Source organism: Chelonia mydas, chromosome 14, assembly GCF_015237465.2.
Source record: "Chelonia mydas isolate rCheMyd1 chromosome 14, rCheMyd1.pri.v2, whole genome shotgun sequence".
NCBI classification, from domain to species: Eukaryota; Metazoa; Chordata; order Testudines; family Cheloniidae; genus Chelonia; species Chelonia mydas.
This window is the reverse complement of record NC_051254.2, coordinates 37,137,528-37,156,921: the sequence shown is the minus strand read 5'-3', so window position 1 is coordinate 37,156,921 and position 19,394 is coordinate 37,137,528. Positions and strand designations below refer to the sequence as shown.

Here is a 19,394-nt window from a genome sequence, read left to right as displayed (position 1 = left end):
ACCAAGCCGGAGAAGGGACCTCTGGTGAGTTTACCCTTTTAAATATAATACATGTTATAAAAGCAAGCATTTTTTAATGATTAAGTAGCCCTGAGGACGGGGGATGCATTCGTGGCCAGTATTGCTCCTGGAAAAGTCTGTTAACGTGTCTGGGATGGAGTGGAAATCCTCCAGTGACATCTCCATGAAGCTCTCCTGGGGGTACTCTAAAAGCCTTTGCAGAAGGTTTCTGGGGAGAGCAGCCTTATTCCGTCCTCCATGGTAGGACACTTTACCACGCCACGCTAGTAGCAAGTAATCTGGTATCATTGCATGACAAAGCCTGGCAGCGTGTGGTCCCGGTGTTTGCTGGCATTCAAGCAACATCCATTCTTTATCTCTCTGTGTTATCCTCAGGAGAGTGATATCGTTCATGGTAAACTAGTTGAAATAGAGGAATTTAATTAAGGGGACATTGAGAGGTGGCCATTCCTACTGGGCTGTTTGCCTGCGGCTGAAAGGAAATCCTCCCCACAGTTAGCCACGCGATGGAGGTGCGGGGGAGCTTTGGCGCTAAGCTGTTCATGTTTGGCTAGCAGGGATCTTCTCTGATACCAGCCACACGGTGGGGGGAGAGATAAAGCAATCATCCAGAAAATTGGATGGCGGGGCGGGTTACTTTGGTTTTTGCTGCTGCACGTTAACAGGAAAACTGCAGCATTAAATGGCCAACTCAACCTGCTTTGCCTGGTATGGGAGAGGAGGGCGCTGCTGTTATGAAGGTTGCAGAAGCCGAAAATCTATGGCTTACCATGGCCGTCTGCAAGCTGAATTCTGTTGCCCGGCACTGCGTGTGTGATCTCTAACACCAAAGCTGCAGGCACTCAATATAAGATGCAAAATGCGACCTCGTACCAAAATCACATGTGCTATGTAATGTGAATAGTTTTGTTCACCGTGGAAGAGTATAGCCATTGTTCTGTAAAATGTATCTTTTTAAATACTTCACTCCCTTTTTTCGTTCCAGCAGCTGCCAATGTTTCAAGCCTCCCTCCTCCGTCCCAAAGGCTATCTCAGATAAGGCGGCGAAAAAAACGCAGGCGCGATGAAATGTTCTCTGAGCTCATGCAGTCGTCTGGCACTGACAGAGCTCAGCAGAATGTGTGGAGGGACACAATAGCAGAGTACAGGAAAGTGGCCAATGAACATGAGGCGAGGTGGTGGCAGGAAGATCAGAGGAGGCATGAGGCAATGCTGGGGCTACTGCAGTATCAAACGGACATGCTCCGGCCTCTGGTGGAGGTTCATGAACGGCAGCAGGATCACAGACTGCCGCTGCAACCGCTGTTTAATTGCCCTCCCTCCTCCCCAAGTTCCATAGCCTCCTCACCCAGACACCCAAGAACATGGGGGGAGGAGGGTGGGGAGGCTCCGGGCACCCAACCACTTCACCCCAGTGGACAGCCCAAGCAACAGAAGGCTGTCATTCAAGAAGTTTTAAAGTGGGCTTTTCCTTCCCTCCTGCCTTCTTCCCACACCTCACCTGGGCTACCTTGTGAGTTATCTCCCTATTTTTATAATCAATTAATAAAGAATACATGTTTTTTAAATGATAGTGACTTTATTTCCCTTGCAAGCAAGCTGTGATCGAAGGGGGAAGGGTGGGTGGCTAACAGGGAATTTAGAGGCAACCAAGGGGGCGGGTTTTCATCAAGGAGAAACAAACAGAAGTGTCACACGGTACCCTGGCCAGTCATGAAACTGGTTTTCAAAGCTTCTCTCATGCGCACCACTTCCTGCTGTGCTCTTCTAACCTCCCTGGTGTCTGGCTGCGCGTATTCAGCGGCCAGGCGATTGGCCTCAACCTCCCACCCTGCCATAAACGTCTCCCCCTTTACTCTCACAGAGATTGTGGAGCACACAGCAAGCAGCAATAACAATGGGAATACTGGTTTCACTGAGGTCTGAGTGAGTCAGTAAACTGCGCCAGCGACCCTTTAAACATCCAAATGCACACTCTACCACCATTCTGCACTTGCTCAGCCTGTAGTTGAACAGCTCCTGACTACTGCCCAAGGTGCCTGTGTACGGCTTCATGAGCCAGGGCATTAAGGGGTAGGCTGGGTCCCCAAGGATAACTGTAGGCATTTCAACATCCCCAACAGTTATTTTCTGGTCTGGGAAGTAAATCCCTTCCTGCAGCCATTTAAACAGATCAGAGTTCCTGAAGACACGAGCGTCATGAACCTTTCCTGGCCATCCCACGTTGATGTTAGTGAAATGTCCCTTGTGATCCACCAGAGCTTGCAGCACCATTGAAAAGTACCCCTTGCGGTTTATGTACTGGCTGCCCTGGTGGTCCGGTCCCAAGATAGGGATATGCGTTCCGTATATAGCCCCACCACAGTTAGGGAATCCCATTGCAGCAAAGCCATCTAGTGTGACCTGCACATTTCCCAGAGTCACTACCTTTGATAGCAGCAGCTCAATGATTATGTTGGCTACTTGCATCTCAGCAACCCCCACAGTAGATTTGCCCACTCCAAATTGATTCCCGACTTACCGGTAGCTGTCTGGCATTGCAACATTCATTCATAAAATCGATTACCCCAATAACTGGCTAATTGAGTTTCACTTTCAATCCAATTGCTGCTTAAATCACTGAAACTTGAACTGTTTCAACATTGTAACTTCTGCTCACTGTTTGCCATTTCTTACACTTGTCCATATTGTAACTCAAACTCCATTTTAACTTCTCCCAAACGCCATTTTAAAAATGCTTACTCCATTTTGCAAAAGCCTGATGTAATCTTATTAGTTTAGTTTAGATGCGTGAATGAGGTATGGATGGATGATGGAATCAACCTCCAGCCCCAGCCTGTCCTGATAAAATAAAGTGTAAACACCCAGTGGCTGAAGATGCGGACAACAGCCCTGACAAAGTAAGAGGAGTCCACCCTCAAAAGAAAAGAACAAAAGTACAGTTGAAGAAACATCAAAGCCAGGTCCTAGGCTGAAAGTCATGTCTGCAATTGACGGGTGATCAATCACACCGAACCTAGAGGCAGCGTGACACAGCAAGACCTATAGACTCTAGATTCAAACTAAAGCCTACAGAAAAGGATGGATGAGATGGAAGACTTTGGAGGGTACCATTCTGCAGCCAACATGGAAGGGCATCGGTGCATGCCCAACAGAGACCCAGCTCTTCCTTGTGCCCGGCTTTCCTGGCCAGTTAGCCGTCACAGGCATCGAACCCAAGATATTAGTTATTGGTTATAAATCAAACTGTGGTATCATAATAAACGTGGCATTTTCTTGTCTTGTCCCCTGAAATGATCCTGTGTAGTTTTGTTGGCATAGCAACCTTGAGAGATCATCAAGTCCAGTCCCCTGCCCTCACAGCAGGACCAAGCACCATTTAGATCATCCCTGGTAGATGTCTATCCAACCTGTTCTTAAATATCTCAATTTATTCCAGTGTTTCACCACCCTGACAGTTAGGAAGTTTTCCCTAATGTCCAACCTAAACCTCCCTTGCTGCAATTTAAGTCCATTGCTTCTTGTCCTATCATCAGAGCTCAAGGAGAACAATTTTTCTCCCTTCTCCCTGTAACACCCTTTTAGATACTTGAAAACTGCTATCATGTCCCCCCTCAGTCTTCTCTTTTCTAAACTAAACAAGCCCAGTTCTTTCAGTCTTCCCTTATAGCTCATGTTTTCTAGGCCTTTTATCATTTTTGTTGCTCTTCTCTGGACCTTCTCCAATTTTTCCACATCTTTCTTGAAATGTGGTGCCCAGAACTGGAGACAATACTCCAATTGATGCCTAATCAATGCAGAGTAGAACGGTAGAATGGCCTCTTGTATCTTGCTCACAACACTCCTGTTAATGCATCCCAGATTCATGTTTGCTTTTTTTGCAACAGTGTCACACTGTTGACTCATATTTAGCTTGTAGTCCACTATGACCCCTCGATCCCTTTCTGCAGTACTTATATTTACTTCGTCAATAATCCAAATAGTTTTCTTTAAAACCATAGGCACCAACTTTTCCCGGCACTGGTGGGTGCTCAACCCCCACTCCCCGCCCTGACTCCACCTCCGCCCCACCCCCATTCCAACCCCTTCCCCAAAGTCCCTCCCCAACTCCACCTCCTCCCTGCACCTATTGGACCCCTTCCCCAAATCCCTGCCTCGGCCCCGCCTCTTCCCCGAGGGCGCCGCGTTCCCCCTCCTCTCCATCCCTCCCAGCACTTGCCTCCGCGAAACAGCTGTTTTGCAGCGGGAAGCGCTGGGAGCTAGGGGGAGAAGAGGGGAAGGGACGCTCAGGGGAGGAGGCAGAGCAGAGGTGGAGGTGAGCTGGGGCGGGGAGCTGCCAGTGGGTGCAGAGCACCCACTAATTTTTTCCCCTGAGTGAGTGATCCAGCCCCGGAGCACCCACGGAGTCGGCACCTATGTTTAAAACATGAACAATTTGAACGATCTCTATTAGAGATCTCTATTCCTCCATAGCTAAAGCCCTCCATAATTACAGCTAGTTGACATTTTTCACACAGAAATGTTTCTCATCTGAAAGTGTGGCTTCCGGAAAATCAGGGTTTCCCTGGAAATGTTGCTTTTTACGACAGTAGGCTAGATTCTGATCAGGAGAATCAACGTGTAATTGCAAATTGTGGAATCATTTCAATTGCAGTCTAAAATGTCTGTCCACATTTTCTGTTTCCACATTTCTGCAGGGAAACATTAGAGAATATTTTGTTCCGGAAAACATCTTAACCCCTGTAGCTCAGCATCAGCTCATTTATATTAAGGGTGAAAGATCAAGTTACAACACATCATGTGAAAATGTTCAGTCCATGACAAAATAGAAAGACCTCCAAAAATATCATGTCCAAGAATAAGCTAGAGATCATGTAGCCACTGTGCTGGCCCTGTATATGATGGAAACCACTTCAAGCCAGGGGGTGCTGCATCCCCAGTACCCCTAGTTCCAGCACTTAAAACTTCTTTTTAAAGGCTCTGTATCTGACTGAAAATATTTCTTAGACCAAGAGTCCTGGTCAGCGTTTGAAACCCAAACATTGGAGCATTAGGACATTGAAAGTGAAATGAATTAAAGTTGTAGAACTGCTTTCTTTCCAGTGTCTTGTGGTGTTTAGATGTTGCTTGTAATTATTAGAATTGGGAGCACTGGCTGTTGGGAGTCTGAAAGGACAGGAAACAGGAAGGAGGGGGAGGAGTTGAAGAGGCTGAAGGAGAGCTACTGGGGTGATATTTAAAAGTTTTTCTCTGCAACGAAGAGAGCTAGAAACATCCTTTGTTTAGAAAACAGAAGCCGAGAGCCTCACCTCATCACCTGCATCCAGGAGGCTCTGAAACTGTTCTGTGAAGAGGATCAAACCCCCATCTGTGTGGTGTGTGACAGATCCTAGGCTCACCGCGCTTCTAAGGTGTTTCCCATGGAGGAGGCTGCCCAGGGGTACTGTCAAGTTGCTGTGAAGTTTAATGGGCAATAACTTTAGATTTTAATTACAGGTTAATTTCACTGCAAGTTGCCTGTCACAAGTGTATCTGTATCATGCAGCTCTGCAAAGCCTTCACTGTATGGGGAGCTGCTATTAAAAATAAATGATCTGGCAGAGTGGCAAGAAAGGCAAAAAAATAAAGTTTTTAAAGATACCTGACATGGGAAACCTTTAACTGAGAAGTTGAATCCTTGTCAAACCCAACTTCCACTGGTGAAACAAGGGAACTTTTTACAGAACAGAAGCTGTTCAATGATCAGTGCAGCTCAAGACACAAGAGCTGCAGGCCTGTCTATATTTGCGAGTTGGGAGTTTGCCCTAACGCTTAGTCCCGCTCTGTCACACCAGTGCAGTCCCCAGGGCTTCAGAGCTGAAATTCAACTAGGAGTTGGGCTCCTTGAAGAATCCCAGCTCATATTTGGAGACCGGTTGGTTTCTGAGATTAGTATCACTTCTGTAATCTGAAAACCACCTTAATTGATTCCCCACCATGTGACTCCAGTTTCCTGTTATGTGCTGTGCTACTAAATAGTGAATGAATAAATACCAGTCAAATTCAGATAATTGAGGTCTCTCTCTAATTTATAAAAAGACTGAATTGGAAACAAGTTGGAATATGACACTCTCCCTATTTCCATTGTTCGGTTTCATTCCCTTGGTGGCCCTGATGTCATAAACCCATTAGGACAAACAGTCACCTTGGGTTTGGGTGGAAAAACATCCCCCTACCCACCCTTCTGAACCCTCAGAATGAAACCTCCCAAATAATTTCTCTTTCTACAGGAAAAAATTCAGGCCCTTTGCAAGACTTTGAGGGAAGAAAGAGAAAAACTGCAGGGATTTCAAGTGACTGGAGAGGGGAAAAGCTGGGAACCACTGCCTCTGTCAAGTGGGACTGAGATTCTCTCTCTCTCTCCCTCTTCTCTAGGATGTCAGATGCACCTTGAGCAGGTACATGGCTCTCTCTCACTCCCCCTCACACTTCACAGTGCTGGGAAAGAGCTTGGTGATGGTGGTGGTGGTGATGATGTTAGCACCGCATCTCCGAAGGGCTCTACAGCAAAATGTGTAGGGAAGGTCACATTTTGGATACAAATCTTTCTGATCTATTTAATCCTGAGGTTCTCACCATTTTACAGAAGACTCTGGAATTCTCCATTCAGTGGGAAAGACTGACCCAGTATTTCCTAGAGATGTCACATCGCTGCGGGAGTGGCTGCCTCAAGATTGTGAGGATGGAATATGGGCCTATCATTGCTGGGGTACTGGACACCATTCAGCCCAGGGCAGCAGCGATCAAGAGTCTTTCCCACATGAGGACTGTTTGAAGCCCTGTGTGGAATGAGCTGGGGAGTGGGGAGCTAGTGTCTCAGTCTAGTTCCTAGAGGACAGATTTCTACAACACTTCACCTGGGAACCTCCTGTCCCTCAGAGCATGGAGGCCAAGGAGTGAATTGGCCACGGAGACTCAAGTGCCTCCTTTTATCCCCAGAGCTGGTCTCTCCAGGACAGAGGTGAAGAATATTAATGAGACCTTTGGGGGAAGATTTCACGACCACAGCCTGTGCTCCACCTGCTCTGACTCCAGGCCCATTAGAGCAGCAGCTTTCACTAACAACAAATGATAACGTGTCACTAAATGAAATGTACAAATGTGAAGTTTTCTCTCCAGGTGTGAGAAGGGGAAGTTCCAGCAGCCAGTGGAGATTTCTCCTGAACCAGAAGCGAGACTCAACAATTTCTCCCAGAAAACTGTTGCCCTAATGGAGATTCTGAGGAAATGCAAAGGTGCTGAGAAGGGATCTAGGTGGGGAAAGTGAGATGAGCCCCTGAGACTGTGGGAGGGGATGGGCTCTGGCCACGGGGGTCATATCTATTGAATGACAGGTGGAAAGCAATTGAGCTGGTCTAACAGGTGCCCAGGTGTCAGGACGTCTCACATTCATTCATGAGTTAACAAAGGTCACAACACTGAGGCCCAAATTTAGCAAAATGGCCTAATTTTTGAGTCCCTGATTTTCTCTCCCAATTTGCAAAGCCCGTGGGGGTCACAGACACAGGGGTGCACTCTGGCTGCATCTCAGGACTTGCCTAGCCTGTGCCAAGGTCTGCACGGGCCTCTGGAGCCACTGACTGGGGGAGTCGCAAACTGCCCCCTCTATTTCTCTGCCAATTAGGGTGAATTTGGCCCATGGAGACAACACTCTCCCAGCTCCAATCTCGACACTTATTAAACAATTTTATTATTCTATGGAGGACGAGGGCCCCATTGTGCTGAGCTCTGTAGAGATGCTGAGTGAATAAACCCAAGGGACCTACAACTACGAGCCCTGAGCCTGCAAACTCGTAACATCCCATTAATGTCAAAGGGACCAAAGTCTGCTAAAGTCTTTGCAGGATCTGGGTCTAGGGTCTGACAAAAGGCAATAGGCGAATGAGACAAACCAGCTGGGGTCTGGAGGTTGGGAGGGGCTGATGAGAGGAAAGGAAATCTCTCTGACAGATTGTATCTCCTAGGGTGGTTGTGAGACCTAATGGCTGTTGATTTCATTGCTGTGAGATGCCTCAATGAGAGAGGCAAAAGAAGGTTTCAGATTTGTTTATATTTATATTAAAGATCTGAGTGTGTCCCTGTCCCTCTCTGTTTCTCTGTCAAAATTCAAACCAAGTTAGGTCAGTTAAGAGTGGGGATATTGTTACAAACATGAAAGCAAGAAATCTCGTCTCTTTTCGCCTTTCCCCCTCCAGACACTCTGCCATTTGCACTGGAGACAAAAAGAGGGGAAACCCTAGGAGCACAAAGATAGGGTGAGGTTGCAGGTGGAAACTGTCTTTAAATTATAAGAAAATTCCCATGAAAACACATTGTACCTAAAGTTACCAACCAAACCAACACCAGTCATGACACACCCAGCACTACAATGAAACCATGAAATACAGAGGAGATCCCAAGCTGAAGTCACACAAAAGATCCTGACACCAACCTTAGTGCTGAGTTCATGCCTATGCTGATGAACAGAAACACTCTCCCTGAGCAGCATCCAAACACCCTTAACTCTGACCGTGGGGTTCTCATGGACATTCACAGAACTTATAATACTAAATTGAGAGCTCTCTGCCCTGAGGGCTGACACATCTCCCTCCTTTACCCCAGTTTCTCTGCTGCTGGGAATGGAGAAGGCCCAGCAGGGGAAGCTGGGAGCTGAAGCTTCTTCAGGCAAATAAGAAACAGAGAGAGGAACTGCAGTGACATCTCTGCTCAGTCTCAGGTGCCCAGCACAGAGGCAGCTCCCTGGGATCCAGGTCCGTCCCAGCCAGAACAGGGCTGCTGAGGAGAGTGAAAAATGGTCCCAGCCTCCCCCAGGGCTGAGCTCTGCCACAAACGCTCTGATTCTCTCTCCCCCACAGCGAATGTGACTCTGGATCCAGACACGGCTCATCCCAACCTTGACCTGTCTGAGGATTTGAAAAGTAGGAAGTGAGACACGGGGGGAGAGGGGCAGGGCCATCCCTAGGGGGGTGTGGGGCCTGGGACAACTCCCCCTCAGCCCCAGCCCTGCCCCCACTCCACCCCTTCCCCTAAGTCTCCACCCCACTTCTTCCTGCCCCTGCTCTGCCCCCTCCCCACTCCCATTCCACCCCTTCCCCTGCGCCCCTGCCTGTTCCCCGCCTCTTTCTGTCTTCCACCCCCTCCCCTGGGGGCCCTGAGATCAGCCTCTCTAGCCTTAGACCATAGGCTCTAGGACCTCCTCCTGTGGACTTTCTGTCATGCTTTCTCTATGACCCTGGAAGTGGCATCAGGTCTCAACTCTGTGCAGTCTCTGGACTATCAAACCATAGAGAGCATTGAGAGACCGAGGCAGAGAGGTCAATTTCACTGCCCCCGGGACTGTGCAGACTCTGTGCCACTGTCCTCTGTGATCCAAGGGGACTCTGAGGATCCTGGGTCAGCCAGTGCCACTGAGGCATGAGGGGGAACAGCCCCATGGGAATGCAAAAATGGGCTTCTCTAGCCCCAGTCCTCCTAGCGCCTATGACCTGAACCATTCCCGTCTACCCAGCCTTCTAGCTCATCTCTGTGCCCCTGGAGGACCCCTGTCTACCCAATGCCGGAGACCTCATCTCTATGGCCCCTGGAAGCTCCTCCCTCTCCCTCCCTGCCACCCCAGGGGTGGGGAGGGGGGGGAAGAACTTTAATTTCCACCTGGGATGTTTGAATTTTGAAGGCAGATGTGGGATTTTTTTCCCTTAAATTGGTTGTGTGAACCCAACACCACTGAGGAGAGCCCTGTAGGTCACTATGATGCTAGCCTGGACCTTACAGTAGTATGTTACTATCCAGCCTGCACACTGGGCCTTGTGCTTTGTGTCACCATGTATGTCGAGGGCCAGCCCTAGGGAAAATGATGCCCTGGGTGAACTTGTATTTTGGCGTCATTGACCCCCGTGGGCTCCCCGCACCGAGCCCCCTTCATGCCAATCCCTGTAACCCCACCCCCCCGGCACCCACCTGCGGAACCTGATCTGGATGCATGGTGCAGCTGGCATTGCTGCTCACACCCCCACTCAAACACTGCTTCTCCACGCACCCCTAGGGGCTGTGGAAGTGTCTGCTGCCTCTCTGGTGTGGGGGTGTCGTTTTTCATTATGATAAGGATTGTGAAGTGCATGGAAATATAAAGAACGAAAAGGAGAGGTGTATTTACCCACAAGGCTTCTAGCTCCTGCTTTGTAGCATCATTGCTACCGACTATTTCCTGGCAGAAGAGTTTCTCACGGGTTCAAATGTAGGGGCAGGCGATCCAGGTGACTGCCTGGGATGCCGGACTTGGGTGGCGCTGGGCTCGGGGTACTGTTTGTGACAAAAGTTTAACAAATGGCGGGGGGCACCGAAGACGCAGTTTTACTTTATGTTAATAAAGTTTTGCTTCTGAATTTATGTTCACGTTATCAGTAGAAAATATGGTCCAGGTCTACACAGGTAGTTGAGCGCCTAAACCCCAGATTTAGGCCTCTAAATTCCAGTTTTAGGTTGTCGTCATGCCTCATCTGGATGCCTGTCTCTCATGTAAGCTCCAGCATGATCCACACACCGGGGGAAGGTATGCACAACTCCCCTGCCTGTAACCCCTGTGAGGACAGATCTGGTATGCATGCTCTGAGCACCTCTCCTGGAAGAGGTGCCATGAAAATCAAGGAGGACCTGGTGGGGAAGATGCCCATATTATAGTTTTCAGCCCAGTGATTAAAGCAGTCACCCAGGATGTCAGAGACCTGCATTCAATACCCCCTCTGCCTGAGGAGGAGAAAAGATTTGGACATGGGCCTCCCACATCTCTCAAGAGCATGCCCTACCCACGGGCTATTCTCAGGTGGGGCTCCCTCACTCTCTCCTGTTGTAGCTGTTCCATTGAGAATAAATACTTGAAGAGTCATCGAATTAGGGGGAGCGAGAATGAGAATTCTTCTGTTGTCTAAAACATGCACCTGGAAAATCCCTGCTCACATGCTTTCCCATCTTCAGAAGATGGGGGAATTGAACCTAGCACTCCTACATCACAGCGGAGTGCACTAATCACTGGGTTACAAGGTAAGCAGCACCAGCTCCTCTTCTGGTCACTTTGTAAGGTGTGGGCAGGCACCTGCGCTGTTCTGAGGCCCTTGGAATTGCAAGCTCTTGCTTCAAGAGCATAGGTGAGGAGAGGTTCTTTGGTCCTGCTTGCAACAGGGGCTCTGCAGCACTTCACTGAGCAGACGCTGACCGTGTTTTCCAGACAGCCAGCTTAGAGCAAGGTGGGGTGAGTTGTGTGGCTGTGGTTTAGGGAGCAGCCTGGTTTTCTCTCTCTCTATTTGATTTCTTGTGTGTTCTGAATTCTAAAACATAACTTCTCTATCTGTCTGCTGTGAACACGAGCGCCAAACTCCTTTCCGTAAGACAATCTTAGGTACTTAAGCACACCCAGGAATCTGCATTTAACCTGATGGGTTTTTTTAATTATGTGTTCTCTGTAATGCTTCTCAGTTAACAATCAGTGTGCTGGCTTAGAAGGAGCCGTGCAATAACGTATAACTGCTGGCGATACACAGAGAACAAGGTGCAAGCCCTCCTCCAGCATCACACCTTGGTGTCTGTCTTCTGCTTGGCAACTTTCCATTCCTCCAGCACCAGCCCCCACCCGCCGCATAGGGCAGGTGGAAAACAGGTTTCCCTTAGGACAGGGGCAGGCAAACTTTTTGGCCTGGGCTTCTCAGTTAACAATCAGTTAACTTTTGTTAACTTAACAATTGATGTGATTGCCTTTTATGAAACATACACATAATAATATATGTTGAATTCTTTCTATTTGCCTTCTGGTTTCTCAGACCTTTAGGCTGCACTCAGATCATATTTTCAAGTTTTTCTCTGCAATCAAGAAAGCTAGAAACTTCCTTTGTTTAGGAAAGGAAAGCCAAGAGTCTCACCTCATCACATGCTTCTAGGAGCTGGGGCTTTAACAAACACAACAAATACAATGAGCCTCATTAGAAAATCTTGAGTGCCGGTAACACTGCAGCTTCTTTACACTGAGCCAGAGCTGCCTTAGTGTACATGAGAATCAGGCCTTTGAAACATTGATCTCAGCTTAACCTAGGTTTTCTCCTGTGAATTTCATATCACTAGACTTCGAAGGATTAGACTTTATTGGTTGATGTCTGTAAATGTTGATTTCACTCTACACACAGAAACCAGGAAAAACTACTCCCACTGCTAATAACTGAAATTTACCAATAGGCACAGTAAGAACAATGCTTCCTGAGAACTTATTAGACATTGATTTAAGAATATTTACTTTGCATATTTGGACATGTGATGTTGACATTCTCTATTTTAATGGTTGTGAAGCTTTAACTTTTGGAATCTGTCTCTACTGTCATTACATAGTTATTGTCTGACCCAAATATTGTCTGAGCCTGCCCTAAATCTCCCACCACTGTGAACATTTAAATGGAGGACAATTGGAATGAAATGCTAAAAACCCAGATTTTTGTGCAACTGTGAATGTTTAAATCAATAAATATAAAATTGCTTAAAAATATATATTAAAAAAAAAAGAATTCTACCAAGCCTGACTATCCCGCCTTAGACACACAAATCCTGCTCCTGCAGGCTCATTGAATCGTAGAGGATCAGGGTTGGAAGGGACCTCAGGAGGTCATCTAGTCCAACCCCCTGCTCAAAGCAGGACCAATCCCCAACTAAGTCATCCCAGCCAGGGCTTTGTCAAGCCTGACCTTAAAAAGCTCTAAGGAAGGAGATTCCGCCACCTCCCTAGATTCCACATCCTTCTTGTAGTGTGGGGCCCAAAACTGGACACAGTACTCCAGATGAGGCCTCACCAGTGTCGAATAGAGGGGAACAATCACGTCCCTCGATCTGCTGGCAATGCCCCTACTTATACATCATACGTGTACATTATGGGTACATTATAATTGAAAAGAGTCCTTTTCAGAATCATTTCATCACGTTCTAGTCCAATGTCCAAATGTTCAATATTAGGGCGGTCCAGAGAGGACTGGAGAGCTCAGTCTTACAACTCGAACTCCCCCTGAATAAAGCTTAAGAAGATCTGAGATAAAAGGATCAGGTCCCAAGAGTTTATATAGACATTTTTCCAGCCTCTCGACAGCAGGCAGTCCTTGGGTGAACAATAGGTTTTGGAAGTAACCTCCTATTTCCCAAACATCACAGGTAATAAAACTACATGGATTAACATAAGATAATTATCTATAAAGCAGTTCATAGACAGTTTACCACAAACTTTAAAAAGATATATATATACAATGACATTATTACACCCAAGTTTCATTTAAATGTTAATATTTCCTTTTGACTTCTGAATTAACAAAATACAGTCTTCGACAGGAACCCTTTGGTTATACTGTTAATCTATATCTCATTACAGATTAACATAGACTACTACAATTACTATGTTCTAGGGCTATCAAGTGATTAAAAAAATTAATCGTGATTCATCGTGCTCCTAAACAATAATAAAATACCATTTATTTAAATATTTTGGATGTTTTATACATTTTCAAATATATTGATTTCAACTGCAACACAGAATACACTCCATGCATCTGATGATGGGTTATAGCTCACAAAAGTTTATGCCCAAAGAAATGTGTTAGTCTCTAAGGTGCCACAAGGATTCCTTGTTGTTTTTACAGAATACAAAGTGTACAGTGATCGCTTTATATTTTTTATTACAAATACTTGCACTGTAAAAAACAAAAGAAATAGTATTTTTCAATTCACCAACTGCTAGTACCGTATGCAATCTCTTTATCATGAAAGTTGAACTTACAAATGTAGAATTATGTGCAAAAAATAACTGCATTCAAAAATAAAACAATGTAAAACTTTGGAGCCTACAACTCCACTCAGTCCTACTTCTTGTTCGGCCAATCACTCAGAAAAACAAGTTTGGTTACAATTTGCAGGAGATAATGCTGCCCGCTTCTTGTTTACAATGTCACCTGAAAGTGAAAATAGGCATTCGCGTGACACTATTGCAGCCAGCGTTGCAAGATATTTACATGCCAGATGCTCTAAAGGGTCATAGGTCCCTTCCTGCTTCAACCACCATTCCAGAGGACATGCCTCCATGCTAATGACGGGTTCTAATCGATAACGATCCAAAGCAGACCAGATCAACATGTGCTCATTTTCTTCAACTGAGTCAGATGCCACCAGCAGAAAGCTGATTTTCTATTTTGGTGGTTCGGGTTCTGTAGTTTCCCAATCAGTTGTCTTCCTCTTTTAAGACTTCTGTAAGCATGCTCCACACCTCATCCCTCTCAGATTTTGTAGTTTCCCAATCAGTTGTCTTCCTCTTTTAAGACTTCTGTAAGCATGCTCCACACCTCATCCCTCTCAGATTTTGGAAGACACTTCAGATTCTTAAACCTTGGGCCGAGTGCTGTAGCTATCTTTCGAAATCTCAGATAGTTACTTTCTTTGCGTTTCGTCAAATCTGCAGTAAAAGTGTCCCCCCATGTGCTAGGTCATTCTCCGTGACTTCGATATGATGACATATTTGGCAGAATGTGTGTAAAACAGGACAGGGGACATACAAGTCTCCTTCAAAGAGTTCAGTCACAAATGGAATTAATGCATTATTTTTTTTAAATGAGCATCCTCCACTGGAATGGTGGCCGAAGCATGAAGGGACACAGGCATGTTTAGCATATCTTGCACTTAAATACCTGCGCTGCCAGCTACAAACAGGCCATGGGAACGCCTTCTCACACTTTCCGGTGACATCATAAATTAGAAGCAGGCAGCAGTCGCTTCCGTAAATGTAAACAAACTTGTTTGTCTTAGCGAGTGGCAGAAAAAGAAGTAGCACTGAGTGGACTTCTAGGCTCTGAAGTTTTTAATTGCTTTATTTTTCAGTGCACTTATATAATTAAAATCATCTATGTTTCTAAGTTACACTTTCCTGATAAAGAGATTGCACGACAGCACTTGTATGAGGGGAACTGAAAAATGCTATTTTTGTTTTGCATGTTTACAGTACAAATATTTGAAATCAAAAATAATATAAAGTGAGCACTGTACACTTTCTATTCTTTGTTGTGAGAGAAATCAATAGATATGAAAACACAGAAAAACATTATAAGCGTATATAACATTATAAACATAAGCACTTATGGGGTTTCTCTCCGGTGCGGATTGCTTGATGTTTAACAAGGTCTGACCTCTGTATGAAACTTTTCCCACATTCTAAGCACTTATGGGGTCTCTCTCCTGTGTGGATTTTGTGATGTTTAATTAGGCCTGACCTCCGTACAAATTTTTTCCCACAGTCTAAGCACTTGTGGGGTCTCTCTCCCGTGTGTATTCTCTGATGTGTCACCAGGGCTGATTTCCATGTGAAACTTTTCCCACAGTCCAAGCACTTATGGGGTCTCTCTCCTGTGTGGATTAGCTGATGTTTAAGAAGGGTTGGCCTTTCTGTGAAACTTTTTCCACAGTCTAAGCACTTATGGGGTTTCTCTCCGGTGTGGACTGCTTGATGTTTAACAAGGTCTGACCTCTGTATGAAACTTTTCCCACATTCTAAGCACTTATGGGGTCTCTCTCCTGTGTGGATTTTCCGGTGTTTAATTAGGCCTGACCTCCATACAAATTTTTTCCCACAGTCTAAGCACTTGTGGGGTCTCTCTCCTGTGTGGATTGCCTGATGTTTAAGAAGGGATGGCCTTTCTGTGAAACTTTTTCCACAGTCTAAGCACTTATGGGGTCTCTCTCCTGTGTGTAATCTCTGATGTGTAACCAGGGCTGATCTCCATGTGAAACTTTTCCCACAGTCCAAGCACTTATGGGGTCTCTCTCCTGTGTGGATTACCTGATGTTTAAGAAGGGTTGACCTTTCTGTGAAACTTTTCCCACAGTCTAAGCACTTATGGGGTCTCTCTCCCGTGTGTATTCTCTGATGTGTAACCAGGGCAGATCGCCATGTGAAACTTTTCCCACAGTCCAAGCACTTATGGGGTCTCTCTCCTGTGTGGATTACCTGATGTCTAAGAAGGGTTGGCCTTTCTGTGAAACTTTTTCCACAGTCTAAGCACTTTTGGGGTTTCTCTCCGGTGTGGACTGCTGGATGTTTAACAAGGTCTGACCTCTGTATGAAACTTTTCACACATTCTAAGCACTTATGGGGTCTCTCTCCTGTGTGGATTTTCTGATGTTTAATTAGGCCTGACCTCCGCACAAATTTTTTCCCACAGTCTAAGCACTTATGGGGGCTCTCTCCTGTGTGTATTCTCTGATGTGTCACCAGGGCTGATTTCCATGTGAAACTTTTCCCACAGTCCAAGCACTTATGGGGTCTCTCTCCTGTATGGATTATCTGATGTTTAAGAAGCGTTGGCCTTTCTGTGAAACTTTTTCCACAGTCTAAGCACTTATGAGGTCTCTCTCCTGTGTGGGTTGCCTGATGATTAAGTAGGTTTGACCTCTGTATGAAACTTTTCCCACAGTCTAAGCACTTATGGGGTCTCTCTCCTGTGTGGATTTTCTGATGTTTAATTAGGCCTGACCTCCGTACAAATTTTTTCCCACAGTCTAAGCACTTGTGGGGGCTCTCTCCTGTGTGTATTCTCTGATGTGTAACCAGGGCTGATCTCCATGTGAAACTTTTCCCACAGTCCAAGCACTTATGGGGTCTCTCTCCTGTGTGGACTACCTGATGTTTAAGAAGGGTTGACCTTTCTGTGAAACTTTTTCCACAGTCTAAGCACTTATGGGGTCTCTCTCCCGTGTGTATTCTCTGATGTGTCACCAGGGCTGATCGCCATGTGAAACTTTTCCCACAGTCCAAGCACTTATGGGGGCTCTCTCCTGTGTGGATTAGCTGATGTTTAAGAAGGGATGGCCTTTCTGTGAAACTTTTTCCACAGTCTAAGCACTTATGGGGTCTCTCTCCGGTGTGGACTGCTTGATGTTTAACAAGGTCTGACCTGTGTATGAAAGTTTTCGCACAGTCTAAACACTGATGGGGTCTCTCTCCTGTGTGGATTTTCTGATGTTTAATTAGGCCTGACCTCCGTACAAATTTTTTCCCACAGTCTAAGCACTTATGGGGGCTCTCTCCTGTGTGCATTAGCTGATGTTTAAGAAGGGTTGGCCTTTCTGTGAAACTTTTTCCACAGTCTAAGCACTTATGAGGTCTCTCTCCAGCGTGGATTGACTGATGATTAAGTAGGTTTGACCTCTGTATGAAACTTTTCCCACAGTCTAAGCACTTATGGGGTCTCTCTCCCGTGTGTATTCTTTGATGTGTAACCAGGGCTGATCGCCATGTGAAACTTTTCCCACAGTCCAAGCACTTATAGGGTCTCTCTCCTGTGTGGATTACCTGATGTTTAAGAAGGGTTGGCCTTTGTGTGAAACTTTTTCCACAGTCTAAGCACTTATGGGGTCTCTCTCCGGTGTGGACTGCTTGATGTTTAACAAGGTCTGACCTCTGTATGAAACTTTTCCCACAATCTAAACACTGATGGGGTCTCTCTCCTGTGTGGATTTTCTGATGTTTAATTAGGCCTGACCTCCGTACGAATTTTTTCCCACAGTCTAAGCACTTGTGGGGTCTCTCTCCTGTGTGGATTAGCTGATGTGTAATCAGTGCTGACTTCCAATTCAAACAATTCCTGCTCTCAAGGCACCCAGAGGGTTTCTCTCCCGTGTGGCTTCTCCCATGATTAGTAAGATCTGAGCGCTTATTGAGGTTTTCCCCACAGTCCAAGCATTGAAGTGTTTTCTCTCCAGTATTTATTGCCTGAAGCGTAAGAAGCGCCGGTCTCAGAATGAATCCTTTCCCATAACCGAGGCATTCATAGCGTTTGTCTTCCTTGGGGGTTGTCTGCCCGGCTGTGGGATCCCTGTGTCCTTCCCCACATATAATAGATCCATCCAGTTGCTCCCTTGAGTGGTTTCCCAGCAGCCTCTTTGACCTCTGCCAATTTCCCCAGGCTTCTCCCTGTGCCAAGCACTGGGAAAAATTCCCTTCAGCTCTTCCCACAAAAATCCCCTGTGGTTCCCCGTGCCCAGGAATTTCCTGCTGTTGATTCCCCTCCTTCTTCTCACTCACTCTCTCATCACCTGCTGGGAGAGAGACAATGCAGACAGGAGTCATTCTGCTGAGGAGAAATTAAGAGGAATAGAACCGAGGGAAAACCCAACATACTAAAGGTTGGAGAGATGGAGCAATTGGATTCTCCCTCCACTTCCCAGTTGGGAAGGAAACTCCTGCAGTGAACAGGACACATGGGAAGCGATGTCAGTGATATCTGCTGCATGTAGCCCTGCTCTGGGTGAGATGAGGAAGGAACTGAGGTCACTTACTAATATGTCATTTTGGGGATTCTCAACTTTTTCTTTCATTCACCAGATGATTTGTATGTCAGCGCTCACCTGTGTGGGCACCTCTTGGGATCTCTCTTTCCTCACAGGCCTGGAGATCGGGCACCCACGGCTCTTCCCCTCGTTCCAGCCGGGTGATCAGGCCAGGTTTGGGAAGGGGAAATCCTGTGCAGGGAGTGAAATCAGACCAGATCAGGGTTTGTGGAGGATTGAGAGACCATCTGTCAGAAAGGACATTCTGTGGGTGGCACCTGTCCCAGTGCTGTGCTGGGGAATGTGGAATCTAAGAGGACAGGAACGTGGTCACTTAACCCCCTTGTGGGAGGCAGATGTCTGGGGAGGTGAGGGCAATTGTGATGCACACCCAGCTCTCGTATTAAACCCCTGCCTATTTCTAAACCTGCGAAGCCCAGAGCCCTCCACATGACTGGAGCTGTTCCCAAGGAGGAGAGAGAAGAGGGATTCTGTGTGCGACCGAGAAACAACACAGACAGGGCAATGCACGGCTTCTCCACCGTGCAAGCTAGGGGGGTTGGGTGGGGATGATTTAGTATGTGCCTTATGTTTTGACACCCTCTTCTCACTGGAGCATGATGAGGGAAGAACCTGACTGGTGTCAGACACGCAGACCTTCCCAGTTTCCAATAACCAAGGGGCCAGGAATCCCTTACCCAGCGAGGTCACTGTCTCGTAGTTCTCCTGCATGACATCCCTGTAGAGGGCTCTCTGAGCAGGGTCCAGCAAAGCCCCCTGCCCCTGGGTGAAATACACAGCCACCTCCTCGAAGGTCACCGGCATCTGAAACAACAAGAATCCCCCACTCAGCACCTGCTGCCCCAGGCACAATCCCACTAGTCATGGGGTAGGACGGAGAGAGAAGCAGAATCCTCCCCGCACCTTGCTCAGAGTAGCTGGGAGGCTTCAGGGGGTGGGAGAAGGTGAGAGCTCCTTGTCCTCCCCAGCTCATGGAGCAGGGC

The 19,394-nt window shown here is 46.7% G+C and overlaps 5 protein-coding genes across 12 annotated transcripts in view; 2 read left to right on the top strand and 3 right to left on the bottom strand.

Annotated features, from left to right (window-relative positions):
* Nucleotides 1-19,394, top strand: part of LOC102936186 (butyrophilin-like protein 2) — a 1,677,894-nt gene that overhangs the window by 578,229 nt on the left and 1,080,271 nt on the right.
* The window catches only part of LOC114020220 (butyrophilin subfamily 1 member A1), a 1,361,724-nt gene that overhangs the window by 486,304 nt on the left and 856,026 nt on the right, over nt 1-19,394 (bottom strand).
* LOC114020719 (zinc finger protein 585A-like) overlaps nt 1-19,394 on the top strand; it is a 34,958-nt gene that overhangs the window by 8,217 nt on the left and 7,347 nt on the right. Inside the window, exon 3 of one of the 2 annotated variants that reach the window (XR_006285698.1) lies at nt 6,291-8,135. The exons of the other annotated variant lie outside the window; for it this stretch is intronic. The gene's annotated coding sequence lies outside the window, so the exon portion shown is untranslated. Of the gene's footprint in view, nt 1-6,290; nt 8,136-19,394 lie in introns of those variants that run through there. 2 annotated transcript variants of the gene reach the window in all.
* The window catches only part of LOC119567710 (zinc finger protein 189), a 61,399-nt gene that overhangs the window by 41,405 nt on the left and 600 nt on the right, over nt 1-19,394 (bottom strand). The window lies entirely within an intron of this gene.
* Nucleotides 14,667-19,143, bottom strand: LOC119567709 (gastrula zinc finger protein XlCGF26.1-like). Of its 7 annotated transcripts, none has more exons than XM_043528003.1 (5): nt 19,089-19,143; nt 18,469-18,582; nt 16,403-18,159; nt 15,537-16,234; nt 14,667-15,200 (listed from the first exon to the last, which is right to left on the bottom strand). In XM_043528003.1, exons 1-5 carry the CDS (start codon nt 19,120-19,122, stop codon nt 15,185-15,187), a joined length of 2,619 nt encoding a protein of 872 aa, XP_043383938.1. In that variant the 5' UTR covers nt 19,123-19,143; the 3' UTR covers nt 14,667-15,184. The 7 variants fall into 7 exon arrangements, with proteins under 7 accessions (XP_043383938.1, XP_043383937.1, XP_043383936.1 ...); XM_043528002.1 differs by having other exon boundaries at nt 14,667-15,515; nt 15,768-16,234; XM_043528001.1 differs by having other exon boundaries at nt 14,667-16,234; nt 16,403-16,914; nt 17,167-18,159.